Source organism: Mastacembelus armatus, chromosome 20 (genome assembly GCF_900324485.2).
Source record: "Mastacembelus armatus chromosome 20, fMasArm1.2, whole genome shotgun sequence".
Taxonomy (NCBI): Eukaryota; Metazoa; Chordata; class Actinopteri; order Synbranchiformes; family Mastacembelidae; genus Mastacembelus; species Mastacembelus armatus.
Genome location: NC_046652.1, coordinates 11533494 through 11548689, shown reverse-complemented (window position 1 = coordinate 11548689; position 15196 = coordinate 11533494). Strand labels below are relative to the sequence as shown.

The window sequence follows — 15196 nt, the reverse complement described above, 5'->3', positions numbered from 1 at the left end:
CCTCTGCGGAGCACCAATCTATCTCCTACATTTGGTGAATTTCCCCAGATTGGGATAAGCTGGGGAACAGAACAAAGCTCTATGTGTTGGCCCTCTGCCTTTACTTCAGCATCCTCTCTACCCTACCCCACCTTCCAGTCTCCTCTCCTCCACTCAGCTGAGGAGAGATTTATACAGCAGTTTAGTAGCTGAAACACTGCGCTGAACCTCTCTGCCCCTCTATATCTATATCTCTATGTCTTTTTTTTATACCATGATATGTCTTAGAGAAAAGGGAGTTGATTTAAACCTCAGGTTAACTCATGGGGAAGGCTGCTTTGGATTTGATTTTTTTGAGATCTTAATTTAAGAATCGTAGTCAACATAGAAAAAAATTCTGTCAAAAATTTGTTTTACCTCCTTTATATGCCTGTATCATAGAAAACACATGGTGTTCTGATAATATGTACGAGTTAATGTCATATCATTCACAGTGCTGATTACTCCATGTGGTTGTGTGATAGCAACTGAGAATAATACACCTGCATTGTAGTAACACTGTGCAGCACACCTCTTCTGCATTAACAAAAATTGCAGTTTGAAAACCAGGAATCTCAGTCTGTGAAAATCTATCACAAAACGTTGAGTTCATAACTGGCAACAAAATGATCTGGGTGACTGATCTCAGGCCTCGAGTCAAAAAGCCTCCAAAAGCATCTGGTGTTAGAATTAACCAGTGGAAACGAATCTATAACTTGTTATAACCTTTGGAAAATGTTCATGCATGCATGATTTTAAGTTTATAAACATTCAAAACCTCAAGTCCAGTCTCTCAAATGGTATTTCCCCCTGTGTTGAAAGTCTGCATCCAACAAACCTATAAAGGCTTTCAGCAGCCTCAGGGCCCTAGAGGTCCTTGGCCATTATTTGGGCTAACAGAGGAAACAGTGTGTTGCAGAACAAAGACAAAGCCCAGTGTCACAATAATCAGACAAATGGCTGCTGGTCTCTGTGGGGCTGACAGGGGTCGACACCTCTGGACCAATTAATTTTACAAGTGCAACAACATCTGGAACACTTTGAATCTCTTCCTTTTCCACTCACTGTGCTTCTTGCTTTGCTGTCACCTTACCCTCTATTTCACCCTCTCTCTTACTCTTGCATTGTCTTCCTAATTCTTTCGGTTAATCCCACTCTTCTTCTATCTGTTTTTCTTTGCCTCTCTCGTTATTCAAAGCGCATCCTCCTGATCTCTCCCCTTTCCCTTCTCACAGCATCCCAAAACAAGGACAAAGTTGTAATCCATTTACTGCACCTCTGTCAACAAATTCCAGCCAAATAATCCTGAAAGATTTACAACAGGGCCTAGGTACTATCAAGGGAAAGGATGGAAAGAAGAGGCAGAATGAACTTGGGAAGTCAAGTGCAGCCCATAGAGAAAGAAGAAAAGAGAGGAGAGGATACAACAGGAGTGAAGGAGTAAGGCAACATACAGAGGGAACTTGTGTCACAGTGATTTGAGTCTTTGTCACGCAGGTGGCGCCCAGGGGTTTGCTCAGCCTGGGCAGAGAGACAAACTGGGGCCCATGTAAACCTTAAAGAGGATTAACCCTGCCGGAGCGCTTTAATGAGACCTGAAAGTGAGGGGCACCAGAGAGCCCCACTGATTGAGCCGCGCTTGAGTCGGCTCCCAGTGGTCCAACGGCCCAGTGGCCCAGCAGCACTGCTGCAGCCCCGTGGCCTACAGCTGCCTGCTCACACTGAGCTACATCAAAGCAGCATGTCTGGGAGAACCCCGAGATACAAGTGGGGGGGTAGGGGTGGGTATAAGTGACTGAAGGAGAGGTGGGAGGAGGAAGATGCCTGGATGGAGGAATCCCTTATCTCCTCCTGAGAGGATGCTGCTCTGTGGTGTGAGATTGTCTGGAGCTGCCACCTGTCCCAGGCATCTTTGAAGGCAACACTAAAGCCTGTGATGGCCCTGACCTCCTCGAGCTCCCATTCTTTTATGTCTCTCTTCATTTTCTGCTTTGTTACACCTCCTTCTCCTTTCTCTCCACTCTCACTCTCTTTTTTTTCTTAACCGCCTCTCTCATTTACACACTCGGACTCCCTTCATCCCTCCCTTTTCTCCAGTGATATCTTATGTTTTGCCAGGCTGCTGGAAACATTTTAATTATAATGTGTTCATCAGTCTCCTCTTCTTGTATAACGGTACATACTCGTGACCATCCAGAGATGGGAGTTAAGATGAGGGTTGTTGACTCCTCGAGGGATAAGGGCACTTATCTTTGCCAGTATGTGAGACAAATGCAAACACAAAGAAGAGCAATGAGATTTGGACGCACAGGAAACTAACATGTAGAAAGGCTAGAAATAACTCTGATACTCCCAGAGCACACTGAGGTGATTATCCTACTTGAGACTACAGGGTAACTAAAGCAGGGAGAGAAAAGGCTCAAGATACCGTGGCTTTAAGCACTTAGCTGAGGAGCCCCCATGAGCATGTAGTCGTCTTGTTTTTACAGTATAGTGTCTTAATGTTATTGTTGCCAGTGGCATTTGTTGCAGATCATTCTCCTTTTGGAGGGACCAAGATCCAGTAAATCTTCATTTTAAGCCCTCACAATGTCAGCAAAGTGCTATTGTTCTTACTTGCATCTGCGACTTGACTGATTAACCAATGTCATTTGAAAAAAGTAAAACACGCTGACAGATGTTGCTACAATGATACCAAGAAATGCAGAGTATTCTTCTTTGAACATCTTCAGTTCTCTGGAAATTCTTCTTAATTCTTCTTTAGACCCTTTCACATTTAATCTCGTCATTGTTAATAAGAACTGCCATTATGCTGATATTCACTTCACATGCATCAGCTTTGTGGTAAGAGCTCCGCATGACCTTAAGATGGTATGAAAGTGTCTTCTCAAAGCACTTCAACTCTGCTTAACCCCCTTAAATCACCAAGCGCTACAAAGGGGCACATACATGTGAGAATATGGCCTATCTTACAGCATGAAATGCCTCTAATAAGCTGTATAAAAGGGGATCATCTGATTATCCCTGGTGTGCTGGACCAAGGGGCCACAGCAGAGCACAGGCCCATGTTTTTCTTTCTTGATGAAAGGAGGTGGATGGAAGGGATCCCTCTCCGTTGCCTGCAGTGTGCCCCAGGCTTCTCTGTGCCGGCACACTGCTGTGGGACTACACCGTGCCACCACACTCAACGACCAATATTGAAACTATCACAAAGACAAACACTTATCCTTGAAACAGGCACATGTCTTCTCACCCCAGGCTCTCCTGTGTGCTCCACAGTTCACTGGAGACGACGTTTGAACCTGTATGTCAGCCAGTACTTGTCACGTTTAAAACAGCAAGAGGCCTGAAAGTTTGTTCAGCATAATTTTAAAACAAATGCTGTTTGTACTCTTTTTTTTCCCCTTGAAAACATTTTTTGCTCTCTTTTTGCTGTTCTTACTCTTTCAAGACATGTGGAAAGGTCCATATGAACTGAACGACCAAGCACGGTAATTAACTGTATAGAGTCAATGGCCATTGCTGTGCAGATCACGTTCAGCTTGGCGACAGCCAGCTCATTCAGTTCAGTGGTCAGCTGCATTTTGATATTGAGGCAGACAGACTGACACTGGGGCAGCAGCTTGCATGCTACGGCCCAGTAGACCTGAGATCAGCTCAGCACAGCAGTTTAGACTTTAACCGATCACCAGCCCACCACGCCACAAAACCCTGAGCCAAATTTTACACTATAGCTCAGTGTTCCCTCTAGCACCCCCATAGAACAGGGTCACTATGATCCAAGCGGCAGTCACCTTTGGCCAGGCTCAGAGAATAGGGTTACTGTGATATATATGAAGGAATTCTTCACCCAAGAGATTCATACCTCCACTGCCTGTGGCTTAGCAGTCTTGGTTTCTAAGATCAGTCAAGGACAGCAAGGCTTTGGTGTGGGGATTATGCCACAGCAACTATATCCAGGCAAGGTTTTTCGAGGAGCTAACTAAGTTAAGACTATTGGACTGATAGGCAGCCATCAATGCCTAGAAAAATGCAAAATGTGTCTGTTCTGCTCCTGTCAATGACCTGCGGTATCACAGTAACAGAAGAGAGCCAAGATACTTAGCATTGTCTGCTTGAGGAATTGCTTTTGCTCTAGTCGCCTCCCATTCATTAAGCATTCTTGGGTGTATCAGTGTAGTCTTCATATTTCCCAAAAAAAAAAAAAAAAGCCAGTGAAAAGGAAATGCAGTAATTCCCTCTGTGGATGCGTTTAGTTTGGCAAAGAACAGCAAGGGTTTGAGAAGAGACACTCTAAAGATGACGATCCCCTCGCTTGCTTCACCAGCAAGTGGGCTCACTGTTGCTGCAGGACCACTGACCGACTAATCGCTGCTCAATGTAAACAGATGTCAACACCATGCATCCCATTCACACTTCTACACAATTAAGATTTAAAAAAAAGACTTCTTCCTCATTAATCCTCATCTCAATCCTTTCATCTTATCCCACAGCAAAGCCCCATGTATTAGTGTGGTGGTAAGAAGGATATGGACTCTTATCCAGTGTTTGCCTAAGAAAAGCTGCTAAGACGCCGTCATCACCACAATTAGCTAATGCTAACAAAAGGGGAAATGTTTCCTTAGTGCCTCCTCTTCTCTGCACTGAAGTGGGTGTGAAAACCAAAGTAAACACAATCTTTGGCCATGGACATAAGAGAAGTGGGAGATCACAACTCCGGGTGAATAGGAGAGATTTACCCAGAGCACAGACCCCTGACGATAAACCCTTCTTGCTATCTTCTCATTGTTCAACTCCCACGCCTCCCAGAGCTTCGCCACCACGTCAACAACCAGGTGTGGGGAGGCTGCAGGTGCTGTCGCATTTAGGCACATTAAGCACTGACACACACCAGCACTAAGAGTAATCGGATTTACCTGGCTGTCTGCTGCATGGTGTGGCGTGCAGTGCAAGCACAGCACAAAGGCTTAGGGCCCCCTCTCCATCACAAACACACACACACATGCACACACCTGGAATGAATTTAGGAGGTGACAAAGCCCTCATAGAGTGGGGCTACCACTGGTAGAGTAAGGGCCGTGTGTGTGTGTGTGTGTCTGCATGTGTGTGTGTGCATGTGTAAATGTGTGTGCCCACAAGTGTATAAACCCAGAAACCAGAACAGGAGCCAATGGTTTTACACCTTGTAGCATAGAAGTGGGAAAAGACAATACAGGCTTCTGTCTCATAGCAGATGAGCAGTAGAGGGGGGAGCATTTTAGGGGAACCCTTTCGTTCTGCTGACCCTCAGACTGCTGGAGCTCATGGGGATTGAGCTCTGGTACTGGGTCCAATCAGACAGAATGGGGCTGCTGTCTTTAGGGACACCCTGTGTCCACAACACCTGGGGCCAGATGAGGCTCTCATCTCAGATCATAGGTCTACTTGGGTAGAGTCAGAATTAAAGAACTGACAGAGAAGATCAATAAAAAACACTAGAAGCCATTCAAACTTTGTCTTTTTAAATCAAAACATGCATTACTCTTTATAGCACTGGTATTCGATCAGGTCTTAATTTTTTGTATAGATATCACCATCTTCTATTGAAACTATTGTTTTCAAAATCAGTTATTCTGTGAATGTTTAATAAATCAATAATGAACAATAAATATAAAATGACAAGTATAATAAAAAAAAAAAAAAGTGAAAAAAACCTACTAATCCCATTTTGTCAGAGCCCAAGATGTTTAAAGATGTTTGAAAACCTTTATGTATTTAATTCACTGCAATAAAAAAGAATGCCAGTATTGCCAAACAAACTGTATTTAACTACCATTTTTGTTTGGTAAATTTAAGACAATTATTGCTGTAGATTAGTTTGTTGTTGATCCACTGTTTATTTCAAGACTGAACACTAAGAATTTGATACTAAAATGTAGAAGAAACAGTGCAGAAAAATAAAATCTCTGTGCACCAAACCAACAGTTTCCCAGCAAGCATCCCAGTGCAGTGCTCTACTCTGCTTTGTATGATTGCAGTCATCCACCCTCTTGAGTCCCAGTGCACAAAAAAAGCCTCTTGAAGATCTATGCCCCTTTTGACTTTTCCGGTTGCTTTTGAACTCTCCATTTCAGATTGTGACTTTTCCACATGACCCTAACCCTCACAGTGACCCCCCACCCACCCTTTCCCTACTCCTACCCCAAGGCTTTAGTGGTCTGGAACCACCAGATCTCCTTCAAACATACCCACACACAAGCATCAAATGAGAAGTGGCAGTGTTGCTGAGTTAGGTCAGGATGTAATGGGCAGTAATATTCTACCCTGAAGGGTCCTTCCACAGCACTATTGCCTGGATTTAAGTAACCTTTCCCTTAAAGAGGCACCTTGGTGACTCCCAGGCACCCAAGTGCAAGTGAGCAGTAACTAATGGAGTAGTTGAATAAAAAGAGTTACAGTATAAGGTTGGGGTCCGCTGGACTTTTCATTATTGCCAATGGATTTAAATCACTCCGTCCCACTCTGTCTGCCTCATTTCAGAGCCAATTTAACAAAACTAAACAAGCTATCACATCAAATCCTTGTCTGCAGGCTAAGTCCTGGCTACAGTGGCCACTGAATTAACCTCCCAATAAACCTCTTACTCCCCAATCATCTATCTCCTGTTCTCTCTTTCCACATACACACACACCTTCACTTTCATCTAACTACTACCATCTATCTCACCGTTTTTCACATTATCTTCAGTAACTCACTCATGCCACAGCTCTCCCTTCACCTCAATCCCCGAAACCTCAACTCCATTAGTCTCTTTCTTTCTCTCCCTGTCTCTTGCTGCCTTTCTCTCACACACTCTCAGAGTCCCAGAGAGAGAGAGGCAGACTAGGGGGTGGTGAGGTTTGACTCTACGCTGCTTTGGGGCTTTGAAGTGTGTGTTGATGAGAGAAAGTGGAGTACTATGTTCAGACAGGCCCCTAATGAGGGAATTAAGAAGCACTGCTGGCCATTCTCCATACTAACTTCCCAGGCACAAAACAAGGCAAGTGTGCGTGCATGTCTTCACAAGTGCGCGCGCGTGTGTGTGTGTCTGTGTGTGGACGGGCAGGATCAAGTGCAATAGAGGCTAATCTGTCAGATTTAATCAAGCATCTGGCAGTTCTGCTTCTTACCTACTGTATAGAGACAACTTGGCCTCAGTGTTTGGGGTGCTGCAATCATGCCCTTGAGCTGTGTAGTTTCTTAACTTTATAAAGACCTACAAGTTTTTCACTTTAAAAATGAAGAAACACCAACCATTCTGTGGCTAATTGACTTACGATAGTGTGAGTCTAGGTAGCCATTGCGGGGGTCCATAGCGAACAGAGTGCCTCGGTATGGCAGGGTGTGGTCGGCCAGGTGGGGCAGGGAACCATGCAGCTCCTTCTTGAGCAGAGAGGGCCGTTCATCTGTAGAGGTGGAGGGCTCTTCATTTACACTCCTATCAGGTGCAGCAGGGGTCGGGGCTTGAGCGCTAATAGCGTTGCGCCTCTCACGGTGGTAAGGCGTGCCTGAACTCTCGTCTTCTGCAAGGGTAGATAGAGGGAGGGAGAAGAGGAGAATCTGGTGTTAGATATTTGGGGGGTGCTGTAAGATTTATTATTCGCAGATAATAGAATAAAAGTTGGGACCAGGTATGAGAATCTCTTTCCCTTCCTGGTTACGTTTCATACACGTTCTCATTCTCTCTCACATTCACACAAAAGTATACACAAAGATGAACACACACATGTTACGAACACACATATACATGGTGAAGAAGTCAGCTCATGTAGGAATGGGTAAAGGGAGGAGTAGGAGATCATCTTTGTGCACCTAACATCTACTGGGCGTTATAGGGTTAGCCTTCCACAGGGCCAGATGTGAAACATTGTATGAGCACACCATGAAAAAAATCCCAACCTCCTCATTTCACACAGTTGAGGCAGCTTTTCACAAAAGTCTGTACTTGAATTCAGGTCTGTCTCTTCATTTTCCTAGTGAAACGGAGGATGCAATGCAGACTTTCTGCCTGTGTTCCAAGCTTCCCATTAACCACTGTCATGGGTTGTATCAACTCCACCCTCCCTCAGAAACATTAGGAGGTAACATTAGGAATGAGCTCATAAAGTTATACTAGAAAAAGGCAGTAATTGTGGAGTTGAGTTCAAGGGCTGACCTCCACCCAAATACATGACCCTTGACCCTTGCCATGACCTCTGAAATCACATCTGAAAGGGTCATCTATAGTCTCCAATCCTGGTACTATTCTTGTCAGGAGTATTACACTATACAGACTAACTATGAAAGTCTGAGGTGCAGTGATAAGCAAGAAGATTCTGAGGATGCTGTTTGCTTTAAATTGAATAAACAGTGTCAGATTGACATATTATAAAGTGTAAACATGTAAACAAAGTTGTCTTCATGTTTAACCCTGGTTAAATGTAATTATGATTTTACTGCTGAGGGGACTGGTCAATGCTCTTTCTTATGTTAATGTTGCTCACTGAGAACCTGGCAACTGCTCTGGCGCCAGAGGTACTGTAGTATTAGCAGCCTAGCAGTACAAGGATCTCCCACTATGTACTCAGCCCAGCTGCCTCCATCTGCTAATTAAAAACAGAGGGGAGAGGGGTAGATTAAAGAGCACTACCCCAAGCATTGAAGAGGACCACCATAATGCTCTACCACTTCACAGAGAACCAGAAGCAGTCAGAAGAGTGAGAAACAGAAAGAAAGGATGAGCTTCAGAGAGCAGAAGGAGCAACCCACTGGTTCTGCTTTTATTCCCCTCACTCTCCCACATGCATTACCTGTGTTCAGGCCAGCTGTGCCCGAGCGCAGCACTGGCAGCAGATTCAAGGATTCTTAATGCGAAACTGACTGCCAGAGAGGCAAGCTGCTCTCATCCTCAGGAAATGACAGTGTCAGTTATGATATAAGTATTTAATCCTATACTGCACAGCCAGTGATCTTATTAAGGGAATAATAGCACTTATACGGTTAAAGCTGGATTAATAGGTCGGCTCTTGCAAAGCGCAATATTAACATAAAGGGATTTTGGAATTGGGTTCATCTCCTGACATGGATTTAAAGAAGTCAAGACTGTAAACTATACTGGGAGCAAGCACTGCTAAGGGTAGAGAGCATGTAGCTGTGTGTAGCGCAGGCTTCGTTCAGCTCTTTCATTACATCTGAGAAAGTAAAAACTGTCTACATATTTATGAGTTCATTTTCTTACTTTCATACTGATATTTAATGTTTTATAAATAGATGCATAAATAGCTTTAGATAGTGTAGCAGTTAGGAGACCACTGGGCACTAAAACTGAAGTATATTTTGATAAACTTACAAATAAACTATTGAGGTGGAACTGCTTTATTTAAAAATAAATAAATAAATACATATACACACACATATATATATATATATATATATATATATATATATATATATATTCATTACTATATTTAAGTGTTTGAACCTATCTTTGTTACAGTCTTTACCTAACTTTCTTGTTCTTGCACTTGCTTTTTTCTCCTTCTCCAGTGACCCTGCCTGCTATTCAGATATGCGTCTATCCTCCAAGGGAGGTCAAGCGACTAATAGTTCAATCACAGTAGTGTCACAGTGCCACCATCCCCCTCCAGTCACCATGCCCACTAGAGGGTTTATTATTCTACTATATACCACCTTAAGGAGCTTTATTACTTCACTTTGCAGCACTTTAAATGGTTAAACAAACAGCAGCACAATGGTCAACTGACCCCTCGGACTATGGTTGATGACATCCACAAGTCTTAAGTTTTCTTCTGTGTTGTTTGTACTTGATGTTGGAAACTTTTTCTATCCTTATAACGTGTCAGGTATCTGTCAAAAACTGGTTAATGAAGACAGAGCTGACACAGGTAAACACGTGCAACTTTGAAAAGTTTAACCTGCAACACTTCTTTAACTCTGACCATCCGCCCAACAGACCCTTTCCCTTTTTCCCTCCCTCATTTTTCATTCCTCTTTTATTTCCCTCTCTTTTCCCATGGTTGCCGCATCAAGTCCTCTACCAGTTTGCAGGGCTATTCAGTCCAACACAAAAGCAGCAGGCCGGTCCTCTGTGGACCAGAGGAAAGCATGCCTCTCAAAAAACAGAAAAAAAAAAGAACTATCCCACTCTCGCTCTATGGTGATTGAATTTCTTAACATCTTTTCAAAAAGAGCTTAAATGCCTGGAGGCGAGAGGAAGAAACAAGCTAATGGTGGATGGGGAGCACTGAACAAATTTCAGAGCCCTTTCCTGCTCGCGTTTGAGGTTGAAAGCGAGCTGCTGCCTTTCAAGTTTCAAAGTCCTCCTTCCTCCCGCAGTGTCACTGAAGGATTTGAAAAGAAGGTAATTGTGCTCACTGCCATCCTGATCACAGCACACGCCCCAGCTCTAGTATTTCAGGAGCTTTCTCTGCCACTATAATGGTACCTGGTGCTCCAGTCCTGCATTCTTTCCCCCCTTACTATTCTTTCTCCTCTCTTTCTAACCCTCTACAAATGCACTCACTCTTGCTCTCCCTCACTTTCTTTCTATCCATCTTTCACCCTCAGCAAGCCACTCATTAAATCCTAAAGCCTAGGATTCTCTCTTTTTCCTCTTGTCTGGGGTCTCTATTGTAAAACTCTGGTTCAAATACCTTCAGAGAAAACCCTATGCATGGCCTTTAACATGGTGATATAAAAGAGAGCTTGGATGCAATGACAAAATGAAATTTTAAAAGAAATAATGAGATATGGACTGGGGCCAAGTCCTCCAAGAGTTGGGCTCTAGGACAAGGGGTGCTAAAGTTAAGGGTACCCAACCAATTCAAAGAAATGAAAAGTGAAACAAAATGCCTGACTTGTTGTTTTTCAAGGTATTTTCTAGAGGAAGGGGTTAAGAACAAGGATTGCCGTTCCTCCAAATGCCAATCCACGTTTTACTCTTACTCATCTGATTTGCCCTCCAGCCTGAACTCAGTCAGAGTCTCTAAAGTCGAGACATGTATGTTTTGTGGGTGCACAAAGGGCCATTGCACAGTGCCACACTTTCCCCCCATCGCTTTCCTAAAAGCCTGAACATCAGAGGAGGTGGTGTTGTACCTCTAAGCCAAAGGCAGACATATGCTGTGTTCCACCTTCGAACTTCTCCCAGCACTTGTTGTCAGAGGCACAAACAGTTTTTGGCTGGGAAGCACACAGAGACTGAATAGGAGGCAGAGGAGTGGAGGACATACAGTGAAATCACAAAACACTTCTTCAAAGCTCCACTCCTCCTGTGCAATAATCTCCTGCTCCTTTTTTCTTTCTCTTGCAAATCAACTCTAGGGAAAGACGCAAGACTCCCCAATTAACAATGAGCAGGGGAAGAAAAATTCCACCAGCTGGCTAGAGTTTAATAAGAGCACCTCTCCAAGCGGCTTAGGCTTATGTACCTGATTCACCGGCACTGGCATTGGCACTATAGACACAGGGAATCATTCACGATTAGCGAAGACTGAAAGACAGGGGAGCGAGAGAGAAAGAGACAGAGACCATTCAAACTCCACCAAACCCAACACAACAAGAGCACAGGGGATTACTGCAATTGTGTGAGATATTTTTCTGATCAACTTTTTGGCAGACGGGCCCGGTACCACAAGGAGCTTGGTGACTTCCCTACAACAGAGTTCAGTTCTACATTATGTCACAGTGCTAATGGAGCTTCCTGTAGCTCCCTAAAAAGGTGACATTCAAGAAAGTCCTTGGCAAACAAATCTTTTCAATGTCAGAAGACAGAATCAGGTCATTACCATGATATCTGTGAGCAGAAGAGTCAGCAGTCCCCAGGCAAAATATCTGACAGGGCTATGCAGAACTTTAGCAAAAATAAAGTTCACTGCCTCTAACTTTGCGCTCATCCCTTCTCTACGTGAATCCAGTGAGTCCATGGTGGTACGTTATTTAATAATCACCATGCGAATGATGTTTGGGTGAACTGCAGAGAGACGCATGGTAAGGTCAGTCTGTTCCCTCTCCTGGTTAGTAGTCTATTGTCAGCTGCAGATTTCCTGCACAGCACACACAAATACCCTCTTCAATATTCATCTAGGCAAATTCGATGGCTCCCACATCTCAATTTGGCTCTCGGCAGCCCATGCCCCAACCCCCAGCAGCTCCATGGCCCAGCCTGCACTCTATGCCGCCGGGGGTCTGCTGGGACGCACCCAGAGATCAGCATCTTGCAGTCCCAGCCTCCAGACCCCGGGGGTTGGGGAGGGGCAAATCAAAGCCTGCTTGACTCCTTCCTTCTTCACTGCGCTCACCTCAAATCAGCCTCACAGCAGGGGTGTGTCTTGCTGAAGCCTATGCATCCCCCTTGCTACCCCTTATTCACCCATTAGGGGCACAGGCCCACCATAGAGCCCTGAAACCCCACTACCATTTCATCAGGGCCACATTGTGAGGGAGCAATGAGCATTGGAGTGAGAGAGCTGAAAGCCCTGACTGTAAAATGTGCACTGATGCGTTTTTGACCATGGATAGTTATATGGCTTTTAAGGTTTTTCACTCAAAGGGCACCTTGAGCTTCATTCTTTGAGGAATCAAACACCAAGAGATGCATTTGATCAAGACTTCAAAGCAAAAAAAATGGCATTTAGTCCTCTGATTGGCTTATACACTATATTAGTATTGGCATTGCTTCAGACATAAGCCAACTATGATCAGCCATAACCTGTTAGTTATTCAGACTGTCCTCTGTAACAATATAAAATGATTATGTGCCAGGGCAGATGAGGGCAGAAATAAGTCCATTGAGGAAAGTGAGTCTTTTAGGGTAAATCTGGGCACAGTGCCCTCTGGACCGGAGTGGGCCAGCTTTCCACTGGGCCTCAGCATTGGAATCCCACTTCTGACCCAGAGTGATCCGGACCAAGTCTGTGGCACTCAGATTAGGGGGAGCTCGCCAAGAGAAATTGATATTCAGCCAAAGCAAAGAAACACAGAGACAATAGTTAGGATAAAATAGAAAAAATAATACAGAAATTTCAAGCTCATCAAACATGTTCCAAAATGCTACTTTGAAGATTTCCCACATTATCTTATAGGATGAACCTGTTCAATACAACTATTAGTAATTCAAAAATGATGTTTGCATTAGCTTTTTTGCCTGTTTTTCAATTTTCATTAAAAGGCATACTCATACAATCTCGTCCATGTGTTTAAGTATAAAAGTGTACACTGCACTGAAACACAGAGGCCCCCATTAAGATAGTTAGCCAGCACTTACCAGGAGCTGGATAATTAGACACTTCAAAGGCACCTGCCTGCCATCCCAGAGGGGGCAGGAATCTCCGCCCCATTTAAAAGCATGTTAACTCCTATCTGAGGCTAGCAGGCTAATTTAACTTTTGACATTTGATATCTAAGGAATGAGAGGGATCAGCCATTTAGCTGGAACAGGATTACCCCCCCTCACTCCCACAACAACCATCCTTCTCCTCTTCCTCTCACTCCCCCAAAACCCCTCTCTCCCAGTCAGGCCGGATTCATTAATTTTCCTGCTGCTAAGCACTTTATCAATGACTGGTGACTGTCTAAGTCCAGTGTCGACTCTCTCTCTCTCTCCGTCTCCCTCTCTCTACTGTGGTGATTAGGCCTGTGGATGTTCGGATCTGATCCTCTAATTCACTGCTGCTGATGTGTACCTGCTATGCAGTTCAGTAAACAGAGATGAAACTGTTTCATAAGCCATGATGGGGCAAAGCAAATGCTTGAAAAGCTGTTAGTGTGTGAAAATCACACGCTCTAAAATAAACATTTCCAGGTCATTTTGTAAAGGTCTCATTTCGCACTAAAACAGCTAAACACTCAGAAACTGGCTTAAGCTCTTCATAAGTCTCAGGTGGTCAAACATTGGTTCTGTTCCCTCCTGCTGTCCATGACCACATGCCAAAGCCACCATTTTTGAATCTACTGAACAAGTGCATAAAACATCAGTGGTTGCAAAAAAGAGAGTTTAGTGTGGATTTGCTCTCTGTGTGTTGGTACAGAACAGGTTACATCTCCTGGTAATGATGCTATTTATTGTATATGTGTATTCATTTCCACCAGAACCCCTGACAATATATATTTAAATAAAGTCAGTAACCATTAACACATCTCAGGTAAAGAGGTGCTGGGAGTTCATTTGCATCCATAACGCTACATGATTCTCAGCCTAATGCATTCTGCTGAAGGTCTACGTTACAGGTTGAATCAGGGGCTACATGTGAGTGTGACGGATCTGGGTTAAATGAACACCATGCCTGGGTCTTTGATGCTGCAGCTTGTAATGCTTACAGTTTCTAACCTGTCACATTTGGACATAAGGCCTTTTTACTAGAGAGCATGACAATCAGAATACCATACTACAAGCCAAATGGCATAAAAATAACACAGCTGAACTGATTCCTTCATTCTGCTCCCACAATGAGGGGCTGTTCGGGACACACATTAAGGCACCCAACGTTAAAATAATTGAATTGAATCAATTCTTTGCCTTTACAGCATGACACATTAATTATTTAAAACAACATTTGTTCATTTTCCACATTTTTTTTTCCAACAGGACTTAAAGAAGTCCTAATCCACCTCACAAAGAATCTTTTATAAACCGATCAATCATCATTTGCCTTCCAACATCCTATCATCATTATGGCTGACAGTTTGGCCACATTTGCTGCAAAATCCCAGCCCTGACCCCCACCTGCCCCCAGTGTGTGACATGAATGGGAGTGTCTGCTTAATAAAAGGAGTGTAATTCACCCCTCTCCCCTTTAAAATATAGGTGAGACCTGGACCCCTTCATTATAGTGTCTGCAGCAGGCAAGGAAAGCTCTGCAGATTAGAGGATCTGCCATGTTGGCCAAACAGACTTAACCACTGTCTGATGGGAAAGGGTTGGAGGTTGGAGGCAAGAAGGGGAAAGAAAAGGCAGTGCGCAAGACTAGATAAATTCCTCTGTATTACAAAGGAAAGTACAACACAGGGTGAAAAGTTGCAGGTCTGGACAATAAATCGGATTAGTGGCTGGAGCAAACGTATTACATGTCACAAGTTAGATCAGTGAGTATATGTCCCTACCTACTTACTAAGTCTACTTTATAGGGTATAAAACAGGGACAAGTTATTTAAGAGTCAAAGA

General features: G+C 43.8%; 1 protein-coding gene across 2 annotated transcripts in view; it reads right to left on the bottom strand.

The window, feature by feature from the left end:
- gli3 (GLI family zinc finger 3) overlaps window positions 1–15196 on the bottom strand; it is an 86478-nt gene that overhangs the window by 46190 nt on the left and 25092 nt on the right. For both annotated transcript variants that reach the window (XM_026292505.1, XM_026292506.2), the window contains one exon: window positions 7314–7559. In XM_026292505.1, the coding sequence (XP_026148290.1) occupies window positions 7314–7559 (246 nt within the window). The remainder of the gene's footprint in view (window positions 1–7313; window positions 7560–15196) is intronic.